At 41.8% G+C, this 27,847-nt stretch overlaps 1 protein-coding gene across 7 annotated transcripts in view; it reads left to right on the top strand.

Annotated features, from left to right (window-relative positions):
* The window catches only part of PPP2R5C (protein phosphatase 2 regulatory subunit B'gamma), a 117,489-nt gene that overhangs the window by 43,443 nt on the left and 46,199 nt on the right, over positions 1–27,847 (top strand). For 2 of the 7 annotated variants that reach the window (XM_084838664.1, XM_084838673.1), the window contains exon 1: positions 2,816–2,985. The exons of 4 other annotated variants lie outside the window; for them this stretch is intronic. In XM_084838664.1, the coding sequence (XP_084694790.1) occupies positions 2,892–2,985 (94 nt within the window). In that variant the 5' untranslated portion in view covers positions 2,816–2,891. Of the gene's footprint in view, positions 1–2,764; positions 2,986–27,847 lie in introns of those variants that run through there. One more of the 7 variants, XM_084838648.1, reaches the window with a different exon arrangement.

The following is a 27,847-nucleotide window of genomic DNA, read 5'->3' as shown; positions in this document are numbered from 1 at the left end:
AAACTGGGAAAGGAGTACGACAAGGCTGCATATTGTCACCCTGCTTATTTAACTTATATGCAGAGTATGAGAAATGCCGAGAAATGAGTTCATGAGAAATGCCGGGTTGGATGAATCAGAGGTCGGAATTAAGATTGCTGGGAGAATTATCAACAACCTCCAATATGCAGACGATACCACCCTAATGGCAGAAAGCGAAGAGGATCTCAAGAGCCTCTTGTTGAGGGTGAAAGAGGAGAGTGCAAAAGCTGGTTTGAAACTCAACATTAAAAAAACGAAGATCATGGCATCTGGCCCCATCACTTCCTGGCATATAGAAGGGGAAGAAATGGAAGCAGTGACAGATTTTACTTTCTTGGGCTCCAAGATCACCGCAGACGGTGACTGTAGCCATGAAATTAAAAGACGCTTGCTCCTTGGGAGGAAAGCTATGGCCAACCTAGACAGCATAGTCAGAAGCAGAGACATCACCTTGCCGACAAAGGTCCGTCTAATCAAAGCTATGGTTTTCCCAGTAGTAATGTATGGTTGGGAGAGCTGGACTATAAGGAAGGCTGAGCGCCGAAGAATTGATGCTTTCGAACTGTGGTGCTGGAGAAGACTCTTACGAGTCCCCTGGACTGCAAGGAGGTCAAATCAGTCAATCCTAAAGGAAATCAACCCTGAGTGCTCATTGGAAGGACAGATAATGAAGCTGAAGCTCCAATATTTTGGCCACCTAATGCGAAGAGAAAACTCCCTGGAAAAGACCCTGATGCTGGGAAAGACTGAAGGCAAAAGGAGAAGGGGACGGCAGAGGATGAGATGGCTAGATAGCATCACGGATGCAATGAATATGAACTTGAGCACACTCCGGGAGAGAGCGCAGGACAGGAAGGCCTGGCGTGCTATGGTCCATGGGGTCACGAAGAGTAGGACACGACTGAACAACAACAACAACAACTTCCTTTTATCTGTCCTGAATCTCCTACCAGTCAGCTTCATGGGATGACCCTGGGTTCTAGTATGAGAGAGGGAGATAATTGGGTTGGATCCAGATTTATGCTGGATTACCTATGCTGATAGGGGCCGCGGTGGCTTAGTGGTTAAGACGCTGAACTGCAGACTGGAAGGTCGGCAGGTCAGCAGTTCGAGACCCGAATGCTGCGTGTCGGAGTGAGCTCCCGTCTTCAGTCCCAGCTTCTGCCAACCTAGCAGTTCGAAAGCAAGAAATTGCAAGTAGATAAATAGGTACCGCTTTGGTGGGAAAGGTAACAGCGTTCCGTGCACCTCGGTGTTCAGTCATGCCGGCCACATGACCACGGAAGCGTCTTCGGACAGCGCTGGCTCTTCGGCTTAGAAACGGGGATGAGCACCGCACCCTAGAGTCGGACATGACTGGTTGGGGACACCTTTACCTTTACCTTTTTTACCTATGCTGATGGAAGTGAACTTCCGCATCCCCTCCTTCCTATGGCAGTCCCTCCAGTCCCCTGGTAATACTACAGAGAGTCAGGAGACCCTGCTGAATGGGGTGTGTTGTGGGGGAATCCCCCAAAACTGGGTGGAGGGACTTTCTGTGAGCAGAGCCCTTCCTCTTGAGGAAGGCAGATCCTGGATTCAACCCATCAGGACAACAAGAACCTGGCAAGGGACAGATAATGAAGATGTTATAAATCCTGGAGGGTAAAATAGCCATACCTATAATGTAGATGTATCCAAGCTTGCATTCTGATACCCACCTGCCCAGGCCAGCCTACATGATGTACATTTTGTGTGAGTTTTAACAATGAACTTACTCTCATCTTCTGAAACTGCAACAGATATTCCTATCACCATACCAGAAGTTTACTGTTGGATCCTACAGCAAATTTTTGGTAAGGTGATAGGAATATCTGTTGCAGTTTTAGAAGATGAGTATGAATAAATTTAATATAACTTCTGCTTTCAAAATTTTCAAGGTGGTGTGTGCATCTATGAAAGTGTATGTATTTTCCAGGAAGAGTTAAATATTTTTATTATCCATCTTAAGGACATACAGAGCAAATAACAGCACATGCATAAAGTTTTCACATTTAGCATAAGTACATTACAGAGAGGAAAGGGGAAATATTGTTGGCCTGGCACCTACACTGTATCCCTTCTGGTGCCAGGTGAAGACCTTTTTATTTTCTCAGGCATTTTAGCTTTCTAGTCTTGTAGCTTTGCTGTTTTAAATCTGTATTTTAAATCTCTGCCTTGCTGCTAGGTTTTATTCTGGTTTTATTCTGGTTGTGTTGTTATATTGAGGTTTTAATACTTTAATATTTTATATTGTTTTACTGTGTGCTTTTTGGTTTTAATTTTTGTGAACCGCCCAGAGAGCTTCAGCTATTGGGTGGTATAGAAATGAAATGAAAAAACAAACAAACAAATAAATAAAAATTGAATGTTTCCATCAAATACTGCTGAAATGGAAAATGACACAATGCATCTATTTGTGGATCTTTGCTACGGAACACACTAACATACTCTGAATAATCCTAGTACTCTTTAGTTAAATTAATATGTGAAAGTTCACTATCTTTTTCTCATGATATGCTTGTTTACTCTAAAGGTTTTAGTGCTTGTATTTTCAAACAGTGGTTTAGACATTCATTTACTAATGATGAATGGAGGTACAAGTGAGCTGACAAATGTACAAGCTTAATGCACAGTGACAGCCATACAGAAAGCTCTTTTCATTTGCGGCTTTCTAGAGTCATTTTTAAGTTGGTGCAATTAGCCAATCAGCTTTCTTGTCTCTGCTGACATCACTAACTAGCCAGTTCCCTCCAGCTGCAGAGAGCTTCAGTTTCTTTTTTTTTTTTAAACTAAAATGGAGGCTGGTTTCTTGCCTTAAGGAGTACAGTGCTTTCCTTGCTGAAGCCTAGATGTTGACATGTAATAAAACTGGCAGCAGGATGGTTGTGGACGCAGCCAATTCAAATGGGCCGTTCCAGCCTGTGGCCCTTCTACATATTCGAGGTAAGTTATTTGTCTTTGAATGAATTGTAATCCTCTGTAGCTAGCTAATAAAAGGCTATTGTGATTCTCGGATAAGGAAAGCAGGAAGTCCTTTGTAGCAGAATCCATTTTTGTTCTGATGCAGATCTGTTAAAGTTGCAAAATGTAGGCAGCAGAGTTGCATTAAATTTTAAAAGATTTAAGAATCGGATGGGCTGCTGCTTGCATCGTTAAACAGGTTTCGCTGCTTTCTACCCTAGTGCTGCCCTCCCCCCACCCTTTCAAGCTGTGCTGATGTCAAAGGATGTGAAGTCATTGCCCCAGTAAGGTGTTTGTAGCCGGGGGGGGGGGGGGGAGTGGAGGGAAGAGAGGCAGGGCATTTAAGTTACATTCTGTTCTTTCAGAGAATTACAGTTCTTTGTAGTACAAGCAATAATGTGGAGTCCAAGGTTTTTTGTGTGTATGATGTGGGTTTCCTTATAGTTGCAGTTTAGGCTGTAACCAAACAAGAAAGTGACTGAAAGATACCTTCCATTACATTATCAAAGGTACCTACTATGTATATTTAGAAGGCATCCAAAGGAGCATGCTTTTGAAAGATTTGACACTGATATTTTGAATCTTAAAGCAATGGTATATCGCTGTTATGTTTCTAAAGGGTGTGAATATATACTGCCATTTGGGAACCTTAGAAAGCTGTAGAGTGTTTAATTGCCTAACATTTCTTAATTCTCTCAAACTTATTTACCTTTTGTTCTGTTTCAGATACTTGTTAATCATTGGTGATAGCTTTTGAACAAATCAAACATTATCAGAGAAGATGCTTCTGTGTGAACCTATAATCCCAATACATTTATAGTATTGTTTATAAGATAGCATTCCTACTTTTCCCCTAGTTTTAGTAGCAAGTAATGGAATTATAAACTAGTATCCCCCACCCCTCCCATGCATTCTGAACTAGCTGATAGAGGAAGGCTTCTTAAATCAACTGGATATAAGCTTTATACTGTGGAGGCTTCCAGAAATAAATCTGGCAAATGAGTGCTCTTCTGTATTTCTGAGTTTTGCATTAAATTCTTTATACCTGAAGTAAAGAATGCAAAGGAAATTGCCCTTTCCTGCATTTTGGTTTTTAGGCTTTAATTTTCACATTTCATTGATATAGAAGGGGTTATCCATGTTATTTTGTGTTTTCACATGGTTACTACAAGAGTAACTTTAATAATTCATGGACTGTTCAAAAGCTATGATCCAAACAGATAAATATTGGATATCTCTTTTTAAAACCTTTAGTTGTACTGCAAAATCTACTGCACACACAAAAAAATTGCTCAAGAAATAAGGTTGGCATATTTATGCCCCTTCCATAGTCTAAAGTTGTGATTTTCTAAAGTTAAGGTAGAACAAGCAAAACACGCACTCCCTTTAACTCTTGTCTACCAAAATATGTGCTTTTATACCTTGACAGATAATACAAGCTAAAGCAGTTTCAGTTAAACCTAAATTGCCATACTCCCCATTTCTCGTGTGTAACCTTTTCGTACCATTATGCAAATGCACTTGGAGCACCAACTTTTTACAAGTTCCTTTTCTCTTGAAGTAGATTCCCACATATATTATGTTTAACTCTTAGTGGGAATGAAGCCTTAAAACACATCACTAACCACCTTCCACAGGTGCTTATTAGAGACCACTCACTGGGGGGAAACAGCTGAGATAAATATTTTGGAATTCAAATTTCAGTATTTGCAAAATGACTTCCTCAATTATTGTTAGCTGATTAAGAAGTTTTCAGGATATTTGTATTTGAACAAAAAGTATTCAGAGAGCTACATACAGTGTGGCATTAGTGGACCTTTCCCATTGTCTGTGCCTTGCACCCCCAAAATTTCCTCTAGAGGGTCCCCCAATCTCCCAGAGCAGATTGGGTGGTTGCAGAGGGAGGTAGAACCTGCTCTGCTAGCAGATGGTGGTCTGTCAGTGGGCGGACACAACTGGATTTCACTTACAGCTCCTTGTTCCAGATATGTCATGAATTAATCAAAACTGCTCAGACCATGCAGTTAACCAGCTGCTCAAATGTTTGGCCTAGGGAAAGAGTACTGTCAAGTTTCGTTACCCGAGCGTATTCAGCTGAATAGAGGCTTCCTCCTTTAAAACAATAATTGATGCAGGAATCTAGGTACTAGAAATACATTTCCATCCATGATTATTGACACCAAAACCTTCCTTTACACCTGTTTTGATAGTATGTATAATATACCAGGCACTGCTTACCAGCTTACAGCCTGTCACCAAACATTATTTTTACTAGTGTAGAATACTGTATAGAGAGTTCTGTGATCTCATGGAACTCTGCGGGATTACTTAAAAGAAGTGTTCTTCAATGGTTGGCTTTAAAGGGACTGAGGCATATATGAATACTGTGATCCTTGACCTGCCATCTTTTCAAACATGAAAGAATGTTCCAAATTTTGTCTATACATTTATCTTGTAACTTGACTTGTCAAATTTTAACAATCAAATTCATTCATCATAGTTCTTTTTTAGGAAAATAAATAAGAAGTATAAAATGAAAGGCATGCTCCAAGTGAGGAATCCTGAGCAATATTCATATTTGGGGGTGAGGTGGGGGTAGAAAAAGGGAAAGAGTTCCTGGCAGCTTAATGTCCAACTAGAGTGCTGTGTAGTCTTCAGGCTATAGTTCTGATTAAGGAGTGATCCTAATCGCATGAAGCTCTGTAACCGTGTCCAGCTGAATGTGGTTACATATCTGCTTCAGGCATTCCCCATCAAGATGGGAGGTTGCTGGTGGAGGGGGCAATGCTGGAGCATGAATCCCCATCTGCCTTTATGCTTAGAATTTTGTAACACCTGAAAAGGGCTTAAGATAAACATGAGTTGTGGAATAGTCCATATAAGTCAGCTTGTTGAATTCCATTCTGGCATTGAAAGGGGATCAAAACAATAGCTACATGTGATGTAATCCTAATTGGGCAATACGGGTGTAACAGGGTCCCTCAGATGATGGTACATTAAAAGTGAAAGAGCACATGGAACTTAAAAAGCATTAATATGAACTGAGAAGTAATGGGTTGCACTTTATTAAATTGATAAGGTAGGTATCAGTCTAAGTGGATGCCACTTAAATTAAGCCATGCTATAACAAAATGTGCCATATAGCCATGCTATATCAAAATCTTTTCATTGTAAATGACAAATAATTAAATGTCTTCACGGAAATGTGTCTAGGTACAAGAACTCTTGATAGATTGAGGGCTTCTTTCCTTTAGGTATGGGGCACTAATTATGCATGTATTTTAATATATACCAAAGGTGATTAACCCTTTTCAGTCCAAGGCCCGAATTCCATTTCAGAGTTCTGGAGGGCTGCATTTCAGTGGTGGGCAGGGGCAAAGGCAAAAGTGGGTGGGGCTGATTGTTTTAAACTTCAAATTCTTTTGATACCAATTTATAGAAGTACTTCAGAAGTAAGCATGAGCAGCATGTCTACTCACAAATAAACAAGGCACGCCTCTGCATGTCTACTTGGAAGTAAGCAGGAGAGGCCTCTGCAGGACAAGGCTCAGAAGAAGCGTGACTGACTCGCTGAGATTCTGCCCCTGCCTCACAGGGAAAACTTCTTTCCGATCAGCAGCTGTTCACAGCACTTTACACACTTTCTCTTGTAGTACTCCTTACAACAGCCCTATAAGGTTGGTCAGTATTAACCCATATGCAAGGTGGAGGGCTGAGAAGGAGTGGGTTGCTGAAGATAACCAGCAGTGAGAGTCAAACTGGAGGCTTTGTGATTTACAGCAGAGTCCACCATGCTAAACCAGCTCTTAATACGTAATTTACCTGTGAGTGCTTGCCCATTCCCTTCTCTGCAGCTCGCCTCTTTCCCCTGCTCTTACACTTCCTGCTGCCCATCCATACCCTCTCCATTGCTATTGCCTTTGCAGGGCTATCCCAACTGCCTTTCTTGGCTCTTTTCCTTAGAGGCCAGTCTGATAGGCCTTACGGTACTTTCTCCAGCCAGGAGACTATAGTGTAGCACTACAGTGTGCTTGCTCTCCTGACCTGAAAAGAGCTGTAGCTCTGCACATGTATGGCAAAAGGCAAAGCAGGGGTAGCCTGCCCACTGCAGATGTGAGTGTTTCTTAGTGCTATTGCTGGATAAGTTGTTGTTGTTAGTATCAGTATTAGCATTAAGCTCAGAGTGAGCCACTCTAGAGTTCTAATTTTGCACAGGGACATCACTTAATTTAACATCTTCCAACAGCTTCTGTAAATGTATGTAAGAAAACCAGTATTGTGCTCATTAGGCCCCAGATTTCTGCTTCTGGACAACTTTCCAAAACATATCCCACTCTGGCTGGAACAAGCAAGTTATAACCTGCCATTCTGATGATGACAAAAGGAGCAAAATGTTTCAGTCATGGTATGTTACCTCTCCTCAAAGTTACTAAATACGCATTGGAGGAAAAGACATAGCACACCCTTTTATTATTTAAGTAGGTTCCTTTGCTGACTGTATTTTGGCTTGGGAAGATCACTACAGGCCAGTAGATCAGTTTGGATCCAGGTGTGTGTGTGTTTTTAAGTGCCTCGCTAGCCCTGCAAACATTTTATAATCTCATCCCATCATTGATCCTGGCTTTTAGTCAAAGAGCAGAGAGGCATACCTGTGCAAAAGACATGAAATAAGGAAGTTGGATTGGGCTTTGCCCTGAAGTGTGTGTTCCTACCTGTTGTAGACAGTCAGTGATGTGGGTTTTCCAGAACCTTTTCCAATGCAGGTTAGGGTCATTTGCATAGGAAAATGTTCCGTTTGCAGCAGAAAATGTTCTGATGCTCTAGAGCAGGGATGGGCAACTTGTGGCCTTCCAGAAGTTTTTGCCTACAACTCCCATCATCTCTCACCATTGGCTATGCTACCTAGAGCCGATGGGAGCTGTAGGTGAAAACATATGGAGGGCCATGCCCACCCCTGCACTAGAGAGAGATCTAATTTAGTGTGTTCATTTTACTTGTATTTAGTAAACAACGCTTTATAAAGGTAGCCCAAATTATTTTTTGACCCAATACACCGCAGGTATTTGACCTGATACATTTGAGCAGGAAAATTAAAGCACACTTAACGGGATTTAAATGTTCTATTATGAAGAATTTTTTATTGGAATATTTGTAAAAATTTAAAGAAAATAGCATGTACTTCCCTTACACTGTTTAAATTCAAGGAGGGAAAAAAGGTACTAAAACCGGTTGACACATTAATTTTAGCAACCCAAAGAAATGTGCATGATATGCTGACAACCACTCATCTCTTTCAACTGCGTTCAGCAGTCTTCCACTAAGATTGTTGGGGCACCTCCAGTTTCGCTGTCACTATTTATTAGTTCCATATCAGTCTGAGACATAGATCTATTTCAATTACATATATGTGTTCTCTCACATACTTGCTGGGAATAATCACCAGAAAAACATTAATTACAACTTTAAAACTGCCAAGCTTGCCTAATATTATATTTGTAATTGGCAGCCATTCATTGTTGCTAATGAACTTGCGAAACAAGATTTTTCCACAGAGAAATAAAGCACTGGAAAATCTTCTGTTTCGGAAGATTTTCCATGGAAAATGTTCTGCCCCACATCACTGGTTGTGGAGATTTAATTCTTCTGTCATACTGTGATTGGCTGAGAGGCCAGTCCTTTTTAGGTATGCCTGCCTGGTCTCTATCTCCAATCCTGTGGACGCATAATCTGTTTTGATTTAAGAGTTGATTTGGCCAGTTGGCACCTGGGACTCTCCTCCTTGAATTTCAGGGGGAGAGTTCATGTGCCCAAGTGCCACCTTTACAACTGAATTTACCACTGTCAGCATGACCCTGGTATTGCTGGCCCCAAATGTTTATGAATATCCCCCCCCCCCCCGCCACAAAGTCAGATTTGCTTGGTTCCTTTTCCTTCAGTTTTCAGAGTCATTTAGACTTTCACCAGATACAGGAATAGTCCTGTCACGTTCTGTTTACCTGCACATTTCCTGTTAGTTGCATGTATTCCCAATGACTGTGTATAAGAAATGTTTAGAAGAATGGAAGGAAACATTGGAGCTTTAGGCAAATCTAGTTCCTTCTCTTTCTTACAGGAACCTTGTAACTCCCACATGACTCCTATCTACATTTTTAATGGTTTTTTTAGTATTTTTATTATTGCATCATCCATGAACATGGTGTTTTACAAGGAATGAAAAGACAGGCCCCTGCCCTAAGAGGCTTACAATCTAGAAAATTACATAAAGGGGACAACAGAGGAAGCTAATAGAAAAGCAGGAAAGGTAAAGAAAAAAAGGGAGGAATGTGTGACTATTTCGGGTACTTGGGTAAAGTACTGTGTGAACAACCTTGCCATTAAAGGGGCCCACCAGTCAGGAGAACTTTCGTATAACTCGGGTGGTACCATATCTTCTGATGAAAGAGATGTTTGTTTATTTTTGTATTTATTACATTTCTATACCATCCAATAGCTGAAGCTCTCTTGGTGGTTCACAACAATTAAACATAGAATACAACAAAAATGCATTATAAAGGTTTAAAAGTTTAAAACCACAGTATAAAATAGAAGTAAAGGCCAAAACAAAACCTAGCTAGAAACTGAAAGACTAAAATGCCTAGGAAAATAAGGTCTTCCCCTAATGCTGGAAAGATACCATGTAGGTGTCAGGTGAGCTTCTGAGGGAAGCTTATTCCACAACTGGGGTGCCACAACAGAAAAGGCTCTCTTCTTTTCTGACACCCACCTCACTTCCTTTGGCAAGGTCTCTCGGAGAAGGACTGCTGAAGATGATCTTAGGGCACGGATAGGTGTATATGGGAGGAGATGATCCTTCAGGTAACCTGGTCTTAAGCTTTTTAGGGCTTTGAATGTTAATACCAGCGCTTTGAATTGCGCCTGAACATGGAGTGGCAACCAGTGCAGATGGAAAAGTACTGGCATAATATATGATCATGTTGGCCAGTCCCCATTAACAGTCTCGCTTCCCTATTTTGGACCAGCTGAAGTTTCTGGACCATTTTGAAAGGCAGCTCCCCATATAATGCATTGCAGTAATCCAGATAAGATGTCACCAGAGCATGGATAATTGTAGCTATGGTATCTGTCTCACACTTCAATAAAGACTGGGGACCATTGTGGCAAATCCTCCACTTTAGTGGGGTAGGCAGCTCTTTCCTCCCTAGGTGTAGATCCAAAAACCTTACTGAAATGCACCATCCAATCCTTTGCTGGAATCTGGGCAACCATCAAGGATTTGTCTTTTCCTAAACCACTGGACACGAAATCCCAGAATCTATCCTCCTTCCTTTAACTGCCAATGCTAATTGTTGCCACAAATATTCTGCATGTCCCTTTTTTAAAAAACTTTTCAGGAGCCTTCTCTATGTCTGTCCACTTCTTGGGGGAGGGACATTTAAAAATTCCAGCAGCTCTACACTCCTGGTCAAACCAGGCAGATAATCTTGACCTTGTTTCTTTGATAGGCCTTGTTCAGTCATTCAGTCATATCTGACTCTTCGTGACCCCACGGGCCATAGCACGCCAGGCCTTCCTGTCCTGCGCTCTCTCCCGGAGCGTGCTCAAGTCCATATTCATTGCATGGGTGATGCTATCTAGCCATCTCACCCTCTGCTGTCCCCTTCTCCTTTTGCCTTCAGTCTTTCCCAGCATCAGGGTCTTTTCCAGAGAGTTTTGTCTTCGCATTAGGTGGCCAAAATATTTGAGCTTCAGTATCTGTCCTTCCAATGAGCACTCAGGGTTGATTTCCTTTAGGATTGACTGATTTGACCTCCTTGCAGTCCAGGGGACTCGTAAGAGTCTTCTCCAGCACCACAGTTCGAAAGCATCAATTCTTCGGCGCTCAGCCTTCCTTATAGTCCAGCTCTCCCAACCATACATTACTACTGGGAAAACCATAGCTTTGATTAGACGGACCTTTGTCGGCAAGGTGATGTCTCTGCTTCTGACTATGCTGTCTAGGTTGGCCATAGCTTTCCTCCCCAGGAGCAAGCGTCTTTTAATTTCATGGCTACAGTCACCGTCTGCGGTGATCTTGGAGCCCAAGAAAGTAAAATCTGTCACTGCTTCCATTTCTTCCCCTTCTATATGCCAGGAAGTGATGGGGCCAGATGCCATGATCTTCGTTTTTTTAATGTTGAGTTTCAAACCAGCTTTTGCACTCTCCTCTTTCACCCTCAACAAGAGGCTCTTTAGATCCTCTTCGCTTTTTGCCATTAGGGTGGTATTGTCTGCATATCCGAGGTTGTTGATAATTCTCCCGGCAATCTTAATAGGCCTAGTAGTAGTTAATTGAAATCTAAAGAACGGCAAAATAGTTAAATAACAAGTACTATGTAGATAAAGTAGGGGGTGGGTGTGCCAAAAGCTTAATTGAAAAGATGGTTTTTGAGGAAGAATTTTGAAGGAAGTAAAAGAGGTGGCTTCACAGCCACTTTCTGGGAGACAGTTTCAGGCATAAGGATCAAGAAAGGGTATAGTAGTTTGAGGGAGCAGGAGCCTTCAGACAGCTGAACTTGTGGTGTCAGGATATAAGAACAGAGAGAGACAGCAGGCCAAGGCCATGGAGAGGTTTGAAGATAAGGATGAGAAGCTTGTGCAAGATCTATGAATGGAAAGATAACAATATAGGGATTTAAGGAAGGGTGTCACATGGTCAAAGCAACAAGAGGCTTGAATGATTTTAACAGTAAGAGTACTTGATAGAGGATCAGGCTGTGGAACAGAGTTTTTGTCATGTTTTGTAATGTTGTAAAGGGAGAAGTAACATAAATTTGGTCATGGACTGAATACAGGTGGCAAAGGAGAGTGGAGCCAGATGATGATGGAATGGAATGAAAGCAAATGAGGGAAGAGGGGTTGGATGAAATATGAGAAGTTTGGGTTTGGATATAGTAAGTGTGAGACGATGACAAAACACCCAAGCAGAAATACCAGAAAGGCACTTAGAGACACAGGAATGGATAGAGCGGGGAGAAGGTTTTGGGTTAGGGATTGGATGGAGAGAGAGAGAGAGAAAGTTTTATGGTACATAGAGCCTGTGTCATCAGTGTATAGGTGGTACTGAAAACAACGGTAAGTGACAGTGTGGAGAGAGGGGGAGAGAGAAAATCGCAGAGGGCCATTTGTTTGCATGCTGTATTAAAACATTGTGTAATACAAATAGAGGCTCTACTCTACCACTACTCAAGATTGAGCTAAATATTCAGGCTTGAGTGGTTAACGTATACATGTAATCAGTTGAGGCTATCAGACAACTAGGTTTTTTGAGTACCTGTGCTAATGGGCCTCATTCCACATCTGTTAGATCAGCAATTCCTAAACACAATTCCTAAATACAATTCCTTGTATTATTGGCTACTATTCTGGCTTGCTTGTTCTGTGCTGCCTCTGTATTTCTTGAATTTAGAGCCACCGACCATAACTTGCAGCACCCAAGTCTTGCCATGCCTTGTAAGCAATCTGTATGGTAAGATAGACTCTCATGTTATGGCTGCTGCTTGGAGCAGCTGCCATGCAACAGCCTCCCACACAGTGGCCATGGTCTGAGAAACTCAGTACTATATAGAAAGTACAAAAATAACAACACTTACCTGCTACGTAGTGATATATGTACATGTGTGTGTATAGATACAATTAACCTTGTACAACTATTGATAATAAAATCAGTGTATAATAAGTATATACACACAAACTCATTGTTAGAATTTAACTGGGAGCTTTAACATATAATAAAAACCAGCACCTCTTCTGTAACTTCATTAAAGAAATAGTAAAATGACAAAAAAACCATGCCATACAATTTCTGTCTTTGAAGAATTGAGAGAGTAAATGCGCATACCAGCAGTTCAGGTACAAATGGCAATGTGTTGTTGTGCAACAGAATACGTGACTAACTGATCCAACAAAAAACAAAATTGCAAAGCTGGCTCTCTGAAGGTCTATAATTCCCACTTTCCATTTTTTTCTCCCAACAAAAATGCTTTTTACCAGTGCCTTCCCCGAGATTTCTATAGGAAATCACAAGCCTGGGTGAGTGAGTTGTGTGCTTAGATATTGCTCTCCTTCCGCCCACTGTGACTTGCATGTCACAGTGCAGAGACAAATTTGCATTTAATTTGGAGGCTGATAATTTTAGGATTCCCCTTGCTTGTTTGGGTCACTTTCCATGGATATTGCCCAGTAACACACATGTGTTCATGAAAACATGGAAGCGTGTAGATAAATTGGTTTAAAGTTAGTCAGAGGAATGGTCATGTTCACTGGTTGTGGTAATCAATTTGTGGTTGATTGGTTCTGCTGAAAGAAATAAACGTCTCCATCTGATTAGCAGCAATGTTTGCAACATTTTGGCTGAAGATTTCTTAGCATCTTGCTTTCTGAGGCACAAAGGTTAATGGGAAGACATATGCATGTTGTGATGAGTGAGTGGTGATCTACCTCTCTCTTTCACCACAGGTAGGTAGGTTGTGATGCTGCCATGTTTATTGGCTTCCTAGTTTTATGTGCATATGATGGTAAAATATATTATCACTGTTATTTGTGTGTTTTAAAATAAATCTGTTTCCACCACAATTGAAAATGGTAACATATGAAATGACCCTGAGTGGGCTGTTGCTCTGCAACAACATGTGAACCATGTTTTTTTTAGGACCTCTAGTACTCTGGGATTCAAGTTGATTATAACACTCAGACAGCATTTGTGGGCTTGATCTTTGTCTCCCGCTGAATAGAAAATTATACCTTTTGTAGGTCATATATGAACTTCTGATAGCCTTTTTATCCTTGATCATGATGTATAAATACTGCTGGGTTTGACAGACATTTGCAAGAGAGTCTGCTTGTTCTTGAGGAATCCCCAGAAGATAGGTCATCTCTCTGAGAACTTCAGGTTATGGCATCAGCCAGATGCAAGATTCTTTGTGTTTTAATGGTGGATATATGTGGCCAAGTATCCATTGTAACTTGAAACATAATGTTTTACAGGCCATTAAAAATCCGAATAATTTACAGAGAAGAAATTCACGTGTTTGTTTTTAAAACTGTTTCAAAAGACACGAAAGGAAACCATTTCTTTTCAAAAGTATTTATTCTCTGGTAACCTTATTTTATATGGATTTATGCCATCAACCCAGTATCATATCCTACTGTGTAATATCTATTCTTAAGTGCTAGATTCTTTGTTTGCTTTCCAAAAAATATAGTACAAACGACTGTAGCAGTACTATTCGATGAAGAATTACTTCAGTATGCATCTCCTAAAATGCTATGCATTGGATACTGAAGTAGATTTTTCCCAGCTCTTATCAGGGAACCAGATTTTTAACTTGCCACAGCCCTACCATAAGTAGGAAAAGCAGCCTTTCAGATTTTATACATTGTATAGTTTCCATGGTGATATAATGCCACAGAGACATCTTGAAACAATATTCCCACAAGTTAGCACAAATATAAAAATGCCCTTTCCCCATAAATAATCCCATGTTCTATTCATTAATAGTCTCTCTTTTTTCCGTTTTCTTCTGTTCTTTCTGTACAGTTATCTGGTAGTAGCAACATATGATAAAGCCTACCATACTTGCTGGTATGATTTCAAAAGTATTCAGTGTATTTTAAAATAACATTTCTGATTGATTTAATTCCGGGCACTTTACAATTTTAATATTGATGATTTAATTATATTTTTAACTTTTATACAGTTGTATTTATATTTCTATTTATAGGTTTTAATTGTAGCAATTTTAATGTTGTAAGGCCGCCTTGAGTCCCAGTATTGGGAAAAAGGCGGGATATAAAGATAATAATAATAATAATAATAATTTTAAGCTGTTTCTACCTGCTGTGCCTGTCTCTGCTTTACTGCCTTATTGTTTTATATGGTTTTATAGTAGTGTTAACTTATTATTTATTTGGTAGTTCTACATTGTTGTAAGCCACCCGGAGCACTGTGACTACAGTGGAAAGGCAGGTTATAAATTATCTTAAAACCTGATAGTTCAGTATAGGATTGTGGCAGTATGGGGTTTTGGTTGTTACCCTAGGAAACAACTGCCCCTCACAACCAGCCTCTAACGTTTGGAGCACAGTACAAAGCCAAATCATTTTTAGCTTTCCAGGGGGGTAACCCACCTTGCTTTTACGTATGCAGAAGTTCCTTCAAGTGACTGTATCCCCTCTTTATGTCCAAGCTGAAGGGCTAGTGGCAAGGGCTGTGGGCACTTTTCGATAAAATTCAGTAATACCTACTTATCATCTACTGCTAACATAAGAAGAGCCCTGCTACTTATCTACTGCTAACATAAGAAGAGCCAGCCAAAGGTCCATCTATTCCAGCATCCTGTCTTCCCACACTGTCCAGCTAGATTCCTCCAAAAAGCCCAAAAGCAGGGCATGAAGGCAATAGCCCTGCCCCACTGTTGCTCCCCAGCAACTGGTAATTCATTGGCATGCTTGATCAGAACATGGAGGTTCCATATGACTGTAATTGCTAATAGGTACTGTCAAGATTCCCTTAGCTCCCACTTCACTTCAGTGCCGAAACATACACAGACAAGAGGCTTCAGTCTACAGCTTTTAATCCATTACTTCACAGGGTCATATAGATGCAAATTCTCAGAGAAACTCTCCGTCTACAAGCAATGCTTTCAGGGGATCTAAGTGGAATTTGCGAGAGTTGCCTGCCATTTGAAGAGGGAGGTGGTCTCGCTAGCCTAACTTAAGGGGGGAAGGTCCCTCTCTTGTTGTGAGGCCTCTAAGCACAGCTTCTCTTGCAAGGCCAATCGGGTAGACAGTTTAAGTTCCACCCCTGCCTTCTCTCTTTGCTCTGTGCCTGCTCCTGGCATCTATTAGGTCAACCTCCTCTTCTCTGCCTCTCACGGGGGTGGGGGTGGGGGTGAAGAAAAACCCTCAAGCTCAGCCATCTGTATGTTTGTAACCTGAGAAGCGGGCCTACTCATATCTGGACTAGCCTGGAAAAGCACCTCCCCCATGTCTGATGGTTTGCCTTCAGAATCTGAACTGCTATCCCACTCCCTGCACTCAGAAACACAGGTACTGATAGACGTATCTTCCATGAATCTGTCTAATCTGCTTTTAAAGCCTTCTAAGCTAGTGGCCATCACTACATTTTGTGACAGCAAATTCTATGAATTATTTCCTTTGTCCTCAATCTACTGTCAATCAGTTTTATTGGCTGAACCTGAAGATGTGTTCTGCTTTGTATGGTAAGCAGGCAAATTTGTCTTGATTTCCCAGTCACGGCAGAACACTTGTATGTTTTTGGAAGCCAGACACAAACACTCTAAGCAACGAAGCACTTCCCTAATACAGAACATCTACAACAGACTGCGTCACCTATACACAAAGTATTGTTGTTTTAAATTGCATGAGTTTTGCACTGTGACTCATGATTGTAGAACACTGTGGTTAGGCAACCATGTTTAACTATGTTCTGATACAACAATGGCCAGAGAGAAATCAGTTGAAAAACATATACTTGGGTGAATAAAAGTAATTTACTTGGGAACTTATAGCCAACAGTTAAGACTGCCTGTCCTTTTTCCTTCCCTGCCTCCTTAACGCTTTCAGTAGACTTCAGCTGTATCATAACCAGCCAGTTCTCCACAGGTTACCATCTACAATGTTCCTTCTTGAAACTGTATATTTTAAGCCATGTAGCCTTCAATAGAGATAAATGACAAGTTCTGCACGTAGGAAAAAGAACCCAAATGCACAGTTACAAGATGGGGGATACGTGGCTCAACAACACTACAAGCCAGAAGGATCTTGGAATTGTCGATCACAAGCTGAATATGAGCCAACAACGTGATGTGGCTGCAAAAAAGGCAAATGCCATTTTGGGCTGCATTAATAGAAGCATAGCTTCCAAATCCCGGGAAGTACTAGTTCCCCTCTACTCAGCACTGGTTAGGCCTCATCTGGAGTACTGTGTCCAGTTCTGGGCACCACACTTTAAGAAGGGTGCAGACAAACTGGAGGGGGTTCAGAGGAGGGCAGCAAAGATGATCAGGGGACTGGAAACAAAGCCCTATGAAGAGAGACTGAAAGAACCGGGCATGTTTAGCCTTGAGGAGAGGAGACTGAGGGGAGATATGGTATTTATTTAATTATTTAATTACCCATCTGGCTGGTCACCCAGCCACTCTGGGTGATGTACAACAATAAAAACAGTTTACACAATAAAATTCAACATTAAAAACATCACATTTCTAAAATTACCCTAGCCCACCCCAAATGCCTGCCTGAACGACCATGTTTTTAATGCATGGCGGAAGCTCATTAAAGAGGTGGCATGGCGGACTTCCCTAGGGAGGGAGTTCCACAGAGTGGGGGCCACCACAGAAAAGGCCCTCTCCCTCGTCCTCACCAGCCTGGCTGTCCTGGCTGATGGGACAGAGAGAAGGCCATCCGAGGCTGATCTTGTTGAGCAGCCTATCTGGTGTTGCTGGAGGCGCTCCTTGAGATAGGCTGGGCTGGAGCCATATAGGGTTTTAAGGTCAAAACCAACACCTTGAATTTGGCCTGGAAAACAACTGGTAGCCAGTGCATCTCCTTCAGCACTGGAGTGATGTGATCACACTGGCGGCTGCCTTTATCAGGCGAGCCGCTGCGTTCTGTACCAGCTGCAGCTTCCAAACCGTCTTCAAGGGTAACCCCATGTAGAGCGCATTACAGTAGTCTAAACGAGAGGAGACCAGGGCATGTACTACCGATGGGAGCAGATGGTCGGGAAGGTAGGGGCGCAGCTGCCATATCAGATGGAGTTGGTACAGCGCTGTCCAGCTCACAGCTGACACCTGAGCCTCCATGGACAGCTCAGAGTCTAAGATGACCCCCAAGCTGCGGATCTGGTCTTCCAAGGGTAGCTGTACCCCATTCAACACCAGGTCAGCATCCCCCAACCTCCTCTTGTCTCCCACCAAAAGTACCTCGGTCTTGTCAGGGTTCAGCTTCAGCTTATTCCTCCCCATCCAGCCACTCACCCTCTCCAGACATTTGGACAGGGCTTCTACAGCCAACAATGGTGAAGATTTGAATGAGAGGTAGAGCTGCATGTCATCCACATACTGATGACACCGCACCACAAACCTCCTGATGATAGCCTCCAGTGGCTTCGCATAGATGTTAAATAGCACTGGGAAGAGGATGGAACCCTGTGGCACCCCACAAGTGAGTGGCCACGGGTCCGAAACCTCATCTCCCAGTGCTACCCCCTGGTACCTGCCAGAGAGGAAGGACTGGAACCACCGTAATACGGTGTCCCCAATGCCCAACCCCTCCAGCCGGTCCAGGAGGATACCATGGTCAATGGTATCAAAAGCCGCTGAGAGGTTGAAGAGAACAAGGAAGGAGCATTCACCCCTATCCAGAGCCCTCCTCATATCATCCACCAAGGCCGTTTCTGTCCCATGCCCAGGCCTGAAGCCCAACTGAAATGGGTCTAGATAATCGGCGTCTTCCAAGTGTGCCTTCAACTGCATCGCCACCACCCGCTCAATCACCTTGCCCAAAAAAGGCAGATTCGAGATGGGGCGAAAGTTGTAGAGAACTTGGGGGTCCAAGGAGGGCTTTTTTAAAAGCAGTCTTATCACTGCCTCCTTGAGGGCTGATGGCATCACTCCCTCCTCGAGGGAGGCGTTCACCACTGCCTTGATCCTCTCACACAGCCTCTCTCTGCAGCTCATAATGAGCCAAGATGGGCAAGGATCAAGTAAGCAGGTGGTCGGCCTTACAGATGAAAGCACCTTGTTCACTTCATCAGAAGGAAGAAGCTGGAACCAATCCCACAAAACCAGTGTGCCACAGACCGCCTCCTGCTCACTAACTGTATCCACAGCACATGGAATAACACTCCTAATCCAATCAATGTTATCTGCAAAGTGCCTTGCCAAGGCCTCACAGGAGGCCTTAGAATGCTCCAGCAGTTCCGGAGCAACTGGACCGACCAGGCTCGGCACCACTTGGAACAGCCTCCTTGGACAGCACTCTGCAGACGCGATAGAGGCAGCATAATATTCCTTTTTTGCTGCCTTCACCGCCACGTGATAGGCTGAAGATACAGCTCTAGCCTGTGTCTGATCGCATTTGGAACGAGACTTCCGCCACCAGCGCTCTAGCCTTCTCACCTCCTGTTCAGAGCTCGTAACTGCGGATTGAACCATGGTGCGGTCCGAGCCCTGTTCAGGGGGAGAGGGTGTTTCGGAGCCACCCAATCTAATGCCCCAGTGATTGCGGCATTCCAGCCACCCACCAGGGTCTCAACCGAGTGGCCGTTGGCATGCTCCAGAGAATTCCCAAGCGCATTCAGGAATCCATTCGGATCCATAAGACGCCTGGGGCGGACCATTTTAATGGGTCCTCCACCCCTGCAGAGGGGTTGTGGAACCGAGAAGTCCAACGTCACCAGATAGTGATCTGACCATGACAAGGGGGTGATGGATATACTCCCGACTTCCAGATCACTCCCCACTTCTCCAGAAACAAACACAAAGTCTAGTGCATGACCGGCTACATGGGTGGGCCCAGTTGGAATATGGTGTAGCTCCCAGGAAGCCATGGTCTCCATGAAGTCCCAAGGTGCCCCTGTGAGGACAGCCCCCGAACGTACGTTGAAGTCCCCCAACACCAACAAGTTAGGGGACTATACACGCACATCAGAGACCACCTCAAGCACCTCGGCCAGGGAATCAGTCATGCAGCGGGGTGGAAGGTACACGAGCAGAATCCCCAGACTGCCCTTAGGGCCCAACCTCCAGGGGGTCTGGTGAAGACCAAGGACTCTCGGTAGATAGCAGCCACTCCCCCTCCCCGATCCCCAGCCCTCGGCTGCTCTGCATATGAAAATCTAGCTGGACACATGGCCGCAAGAGTTGGAGCAGCAGCCTCAGCCAGCCAGGTCTCCGTAATACATGCCAGGTCTGCACTCTCATCCAGGATCATGTCATGGATGAGGGAGGTTTTCTGGGTAACAGACCTGGCATTGCAGAGCAGCAAACGAAGGCCAGAAGATGGAGTCATGCCTCCCCCAGCCATCCTTTGGCTCTGGACAGGCCCGGAGCAGGGGACAGATACTACACATCAGGGGGCAGGTACTACACAGAAGATAGTGCTGTTCAAGTACTTGAAAGGTTGTCACAGAGAGGAAGGCCAGGATCTCTTCTCCATGATGCCAGAGTGCAGGACACAGAAGAATGGGCTCAAGTTCCAGGAAGCCAAATTCTGGCTGAACATCAGGAAAAACTTCCTGACTGTTAGAGCAATACTACAATGGAACCAATTCCCTGGGGAGGTGGTGGGCTCTCCCACCCTGGGGGCGTTCAAGACGAGGCTGGATAGCCATCTGTCAGGGATGCTCTGACTTGGATTCCTGCATTGAGCAGGGGGTTGGACTCGATGGCCTTGTAGGCCCCTTCCAACCCTACTATTCTATGATTCTGTGATTACCACAACATTTTACTCATTCAGCAGATGTATGCCCAAGATAGAAAAAATGCTGATCTAGGAAAAAATGTACAGGTCCCTTGGCTTTCACAGTGGCTTGGAGCTGTAGTGTGTTTATGATCTACGTTTTTTTCACTAAAGGTTTTTTTTACTCAGTTCATTGCTGAAAAATCAGTACAAAAGTTATAGAACTAGACTGAAGCTTGAATGCAGCATCCTGAAACTGATTTAGGTTTCTCTTTAACAGACTGAACATGAACATGCCTTCTATATCTAGTTGTCTTTGGCTTTCCTGAGCCTGACTTCCCAGTAGAGTCAACTGGAGGTAGCAATCCCTTGCAAGGTCAAGTGAAACTCAAACACACAAACTTCAGAAGCGTGGTCGAAGGTAGCAACTCTTGAATACTTTCTTGCAGTGGGTTGTGGGGAAGGTTAGAAGTCAGCCCCACTGAGCTGCGCACCGGGTTCAGACAACACGGCAACCTGCAATGCGGCGTGGGTAATTAAGCAAATGGCAAGCACGTGCAGGGGTGAGGGAAACAACCCATACTGCGTAATTTCCCCTACTGATCATGCAAACCTGGCCGGTCAGTTGTCACTGTGGGTTGTTTCAGGGTAGCTTATTGTAATGTCCAAACTTGAAGCAGTTTTTTTATCATGTATTGTTTTCCACAAACAAGCCACTCTGAGAACCCATGGCTTGTTGTTGGGTAGTTCAGGATGGCTTGGTGTGACATCCGAACCCGGCAGGGCAACTTCATTGTTGGGAACAGCTAAAGAGCTATCTGGCAAGTATGGCAAAAAGCTGTGCCACTCCTCGCAGTCTTGTTAGTGCCACTGCCATCCTCCATTATCAGTGCCCTCTGCCCTGTTCTCCTATAAATTGAGAAGAAAAGATACCAGAGAGTGTCCCAAATGTATTCGCAACCTTTAAAAAAATCCAGTCTTGTGCAACTGTGCATATTCAAAAGTCAGCTGCTATGAAAGTTGCTTACTTTCCCCCTCTGCTTTACTGGTGTACCATGAAATTTGTGTATATTTATCAATCGACCTCACTTGTCTGCCTTAAAATTTGTGTATATTTTTTATTATTATTATTATTTCTATACTGCCCCACAGCCGAAGCTCTTTGGGCAGTTTACAAAAGTTAAAGCATTAAAATACAATATACAAAATTTAAAAGCCATCTATATAAAAGTATACAGACAATATACACCAACAACATTGAACTAAAACAACATTGAGCTGTCAGTCATAACTAAAGACATATTTACCAATTCACTTCACTTGTCTGCCTTGAAATTTGTGTATGTTTACGATCTAGGATCCCCCTCACTCACTGCTTTGCCTTGAAATTTGCATATCTTTACCCATCTGGTCCCCATCGCTGCTCTGTAATCCATGTGTATATCTGACAGATAACAGCAAAGACCAGTGGGGGGAAGTGACAAGCATGAGGGTGGGGGAGGTGAAAGCAGCTGGTGGCTGCAAGAGAAGGAGCTTTTGGGCAGGTGTAATTACTCCAGTAGTACATGAAGCAATTTTTTAAGGTGTTCACTAGCAAGGCAAGCACCAAAGTGGAAGATGAAAGTGAAAAGAGGGGGATATCGGTATGCTAGGGTAAATAGCAGACAGGCAGTCTTGCACTTCTGTGCACTTGCTCAGTACCTTGAATAAATCTTTTTTAAAGGGTTTGCGAAGACATTACCACATTCATAAAGGCACCGAAAATTATATCCATTTGGCAATCTTATGCAGGAAAGAGGGGGAGTTTTCCTCGTGAGCCAGAACCCCAGCAGACTAGTTGCAGAAAGGCTGCTGACGTAGGGAACAAGGAAACAAGGATTTCTACCACAAAGGGGCCTGGGATAGGTGCCGGGAGCAGGCATGGGGACTGAGGGGAAAACAAATCATGACAAGCCACAGAGTGCCCAATTGTCAGGAGTAACAAGCAAACCACCAACCCACCATGCCTTATTCTCAAGGTGGCTTAGCATGATGTGCGAACTCGCCCATTGTGGGGTGCCACATTAGGATAAAACTTAGGGTTGCATGCTATATAAATACATATGAATTTTAAAAAAAACTTCGATCAACCCTTTCCTTAATTTCTTTGGACTATGCCATTGTTCAATATTTATGGAGAAGAGTTGGTAACATGAAGTAAAAGCTGTACATATGTAACTTTTTAAACTGGTAAAATCTAAACATGGACTCTCTTAGAGAAATTACATCAGAATTTTAGATTTGGCATGCTTGTTGTAGAAGTAAAGTAGTTATAGTGAAGTAGGGTAAAATAGCAGTTGAGAGAACTGGAGAAATAATCCTTTACTTATTATAGGGTTTCTCAGTTAATGAGACTTTATGATTATGGAAGTAGTACACATAGCTGTTGGATGCTATTTTTAAAGAACAAAACCTAATATTTTAATGTCTTTACTATGTAAAGTTTAAATTGCTTACAGTTCATACAGATTTACATCTATTTTAGTTTGTGTGGTGTCTGAGATGCTCAAATCTGAAAGTGAAAAAAGTGCTTAGTGTAAATTGGAATTGTTTAAACCTGAGATTAAAGTTTATGTTGGGAATATGAAATCAGTGTTATTAGAAAGCTCTGAAAATGGGAGGTATTTTATTAATATCTAATACTCAAAAATGTAATTACATTTGGCCTCATAATAGAAGGAAAAACACACTTAGCCACACCTGAAATAAAATGCTTGGCTACTTGATGTCCTAGTCACTGTTTACCAGTTTGATTCAGGCATGGAATGTGGTGTGTGGGGGGGTATCTCTGCTTGCAAAATGCACACTTAATTCATCCATTGTTGTCATCATCAAGTTTATTTATATGCCACTTTTCCAAACTATGCTTAAAGCAGCTCACAAATTGTCACCTTATAGGTACAACAAAAACATAGTCATAAATATGTCAAATACATTTCATAATGTTATATTTATATCCATATTAACAAGTTAGACAAACATTGCAATTAAAATTTCCTGAAGATATGAAAGACATGTATGTGTAGGATTTGTATTAACATCATTAGACTACTTCCACAACTTTGAGAAACTTGAAATTTGGTGTTCATATAGTCTGAAAATTAGATCTCTGGAATGAGTACAACCATCTTTCTTTCAGTTACAAATTCGATTGTTTTAACTCGGTGGATGTGTGAAAAGGGGGAGGAAAGACCCACTACAAAATGTGAAACTAATGTTAAGTCCTAAGGTGGTAAAACATTTTCAGATTTGTCTGGATGCCTGTAGATGCCAGCAGATTTTGGCGTAATCAGGTACAGTCTCTTTCACCTCCAAAGAAGAGTTACTACTGGAAAAGTATTGGGACATAACTATTCTTTAAGTGCCCTTATATATTCCCATAATTGGGGTTTTGGTCCTGAGGGACATCACAAGGAGGAATCCTCTGAAAGCTGTTATGATTAGGCTTGAGGGATAGTACCCCTACAGTTCCCTATATAAAGATGGAGGATCCCCTCCTCAGTTCCATTTGACCAACTCTGCAGTGTATTGATGCCTTTATTGTTGCTTTTTGAGCAGCAGCTTGTCTGGACAAATTTGAAATAGGAACACTTAACTGTAAATGTTAGTGCTGCAAACTGGTTTATGATACTGTATTTTCAATAGTATTTTATCATTTTAATTGTGAGCCATCCAGTAAACAATGTTATTGGGTGGCCTTATATTAAAATATAATTAAATAGCATAAGTCATACACCACTGAGTCCATCATAGTTAATAAAGCATTATCTGTATCAATTATTCACTTTTCAGGAAAACGTGGTGGTAAATGCATTTGGGGGGAATTGGTGCAACTGTGTAAATAAGCCTGCAAAATATTTTACTAGCTTGCTGAGGGCTGGCAGAGGAGGGGCTGAGAGCTACATATCTATGCTGGGTGTGGAGGAGGGGAGTTCCCTCATCTAGTAACCTGCTTGATTTCTATGCTGGGTGCAGAGAAGGGACAAAGTTTTCCATCCCTTGCCTACCTACTCACTTTCCTGCATGATATTCTATGCGCTCACAGTTCCTGATTGACTATGGTTACCAGGTTAGTGCTTAAATAAAAGGCTAGGATTAGTGACAACCCAGTGTGTGTGTAAATGAATTCACTAAACTAAAAAAAAATGTAGGAATTGTTCCATATTTAGGCAAATAAGGAACTGAGGGTGTGCGCCCCAAAATAAGCTTTGACCCATCCCAAATCAAAACATCAGCACAACCAGAAGACACCTTTGAGATAACCTAGCATCCTGTCCAACCCAGTGCTTCATGTTGATGCAAGTTGCTCTTGAGCATGGAGTTCCATGCCAATGTACATGAATAAAGAATTAAGGATGTTCATCCCAAAATAAAGGTGGCAAGAATATATGCAGCTGTTATTGAAGAACAATAGTCACAGTTCAGTTTTCTTTTCTTCTTCAGTTGGTCCTCTACATTCCCACATGGGCTTTTTTCTCAAGGGTTTTTTTTCTCAAGAGTTTCTTCTTCTTCTAGAGCTTTTTAAAGAAACCTCTGCATGCAGAAGCATTCACCTTTGCTAGCAACTCTTCCCCCGCAATGTTACTCTAAGGTAAATCACACTGAGTCTTACTGTTAATAAATTTTTTGTTGTCGATACAACAAAAGAAATGTTTTCTTAGTGAATGAAAGCATAACACAACCCATTAGTATATTAGAGTAATTCCTGTTCAGTCTTGCAGTTGAAAACTCTTTTCAGAATGTTATTAGGATTGTGTAGGAGGTAAATTTCTATTTCTGTTTCAAATGGGTCATTTTGCTGATGTCTAGAGGTCGTATGTTAGCAGGGTGGGGTGGGGGACTTTGTATTTAAGCTATAATTGGGAAAGGGATGCTCTGTTACATGATTAGTTAGTTTTGTACTGGTGCAGTGCTGAGTGTATAGTATGCTTAGGGTTGCCCAAACTAGAGGATTTGGGATATATCATTTAAAGTAATTACAGTGCTCTTCAAAAGGCAGATATATTGAGAGGTCCCTTTTAAATGAATGGACAGTGATGAAGGCTTGTTCAGGGAACAATGGATACACACTTCAAATATTATAGTATAGCTGTATCTTTATCACTGATAATTTTCTTTCTCTGACACACTTTCAGGTGCTAGATAAAATGTCAGGTTTGCTTTAGGAAATCTAGGTTTGTACGTTTTAGTTTTCTTTGCCCCCAGTAAGCTAACTTTTCCGTCCACTGTCTTTTGTCTGTCTAATCTATCTGTTTACATTTTCAAGTGAGATCTGTTATTTAAGTTACATCTATTTTTGGTGGTTTCGCATGCAGTTTTTGGTGGCAGTGTTTCTCCACAGAGTAGCTTTCAAATTCTTGTGTACTTCCCTTTCAAAACTTCATTTCTCAGAACTGAGTAAATATTTCCTTTGTCTCAAACGTCATCTCAGTTCTTACCATACTCTACAAAGCAAAACTACCTCATATCAAGTCCTTACTGACAAGAACAGGAGCTATTACACTGAACCTGAAGGTATTTAAGGCAGTAGTTAAATGAACGGATTAAAATACTGCCATTTTACAACTCTTCATAATTTCCTCTGTTCTAGTTGTTACCTAAGGCATATCTTGATGAAAATTTGCACTTAAATTAGATTTTTGAGGTAATTTTTGTTTAGCTTTTCATCAAGATAGGTCTCTTCTGCTATGAAAAGTGCCCATTTTTATTCAATTTATTCCTTGTTCAACAGCTACCTCTTCATATTTTCCCCTATAATTTAAGCCTATAGATTTACTTGACCCAAATCCTAGCTCTTAAAAAAAAAAAAAACCTTAGAAGATTATTCAGCATTCACATTACTTTTCAATAGAGCCCTTTTACACACTTATAATAAGTTGTATCTCAATTAGTATATGCTCAAGGTCGCTTAGCAAGCATTAGTCAGTACCTTCACCAGTTTAACCATCCTTAACATTCAAAAAATGAATGTAGTTAAAGAAAAAAATGATATGTGGAATGGTGTTTGTAATAATTTATGTTAAACTATACAGTGGTTGTTATGTAAGCAGATGCTATATGCTATGGAATATTCTGATTGGCTTGGGACCAACATGAATTATATTCCCATATGACAGACTGAAAAAACGTAATATTTTTTATCTTTGAGTGTATGCTTCATGCCAGAAATTGGCTATCTGGATTTGTCATCATGATCTCTAGACTTGTAGAACAAATTCTATATTATGTGTATGAAAGCTGATTTTTCATTGGATTCAGATAAAGAAGGGAAATGTGTTATGGGAATATTATTTGCACAAAAAGGAAATTTATAAATGTGGCAAAAGCTGCTAGTTTAAAATCTGAGGAAATCTGAAGTTACCACTATAAGTTTGATACTAGTGTGTCTTTATATTTAGGGGTCTCAGAATTGGCTAAAGCAAGGCCATACTGCCAGTTGTCATAAGAATGGTGTTCTGTTCATAAATAGCTGTCATTTAGCACCTTCTTTGTGGTTACCAAGCTCTTTGCTATCAATGGTCTCCTAGTAACACTGACGAAAGCTGTAATTGAATTTCACTTTGCACTGTGTGCTTGCTTGGCTATGCTCCTATGTTAAGTTGATGTTCTCGTTTATTTTGAAGGTGTAGCTTAGAATTAAATATGTAAGTATGAAAAATCTTAATAAAACTATTGTTTCTTGTTGCTCAGTATAAAACCTTTTAATTAACTTGGGATTTTTACTTACTCTATTTTGCTAATTGATTATATGAGTAATTCCTCAGCATTTTATGTGCCAAACTAGGCTATCCAGGTAACTCAAATTCTCACAGAATTTCAATCACATATGCATGCTTAAATGGGAGGTATCAGCCTAGGGTGTCTCGCTTCCTGTGATATTGAGGAAGTGCTGACCTTTCAAACTTTCCTTTTAAAATGTGCAAAACATTTCTCCTGAGGCTCTAGTGGAGATGAAAGCTAGGACATAAAGGGGCATCTTCAGATTAATTTCTTACCAGTTTATTCTCATGCATAAAACTCGTTCCCTAGAGGCTTTGTTGTTGTTTATTCGTTGCTTCTGACTCTTCGTGACTTCATGGACTGGCCCATGCCAGAGCTACCTGTCGGCCGTCGCCACCCCCAGCTCCCCCAAGGTCAAGACCGTCGCCTCCAGAATATCGTCCATCCATCTTGCCCTTGGTCCCTAGAGGCTTACCAAAGCCCTAATCAGAGTGTGTTAAAGACTTTACTATAGTAGGCGATCATTGGTGGATGCAGTTAAACAAGTTTGCCACTGTATTTTATAATATCTTAAATTAGTATACTGCTTCCTGTCCTGACTTTGTAGAATAAAGGAGGATAC

This window comes from Heloderma suspectum, chromosome 1 (assembly GCF_057233095.1).
Source record: "Heloderma suspectum isolate Gila_16-S chromosome 1, 16-S_ref, whole genome shotgun sequence".
Lineage (NCBI taxonomy): Eukaryota > Metazoa > Chordata > Lepidosauria > Squamata > Helodermatidae > Heloderma > Heloderma suspectum.
The sequence above is the reverse complement of the archived record's forward strand: the minus strand, read 5'-3'. Positions and strand labels throughout refer to the sequence as shown.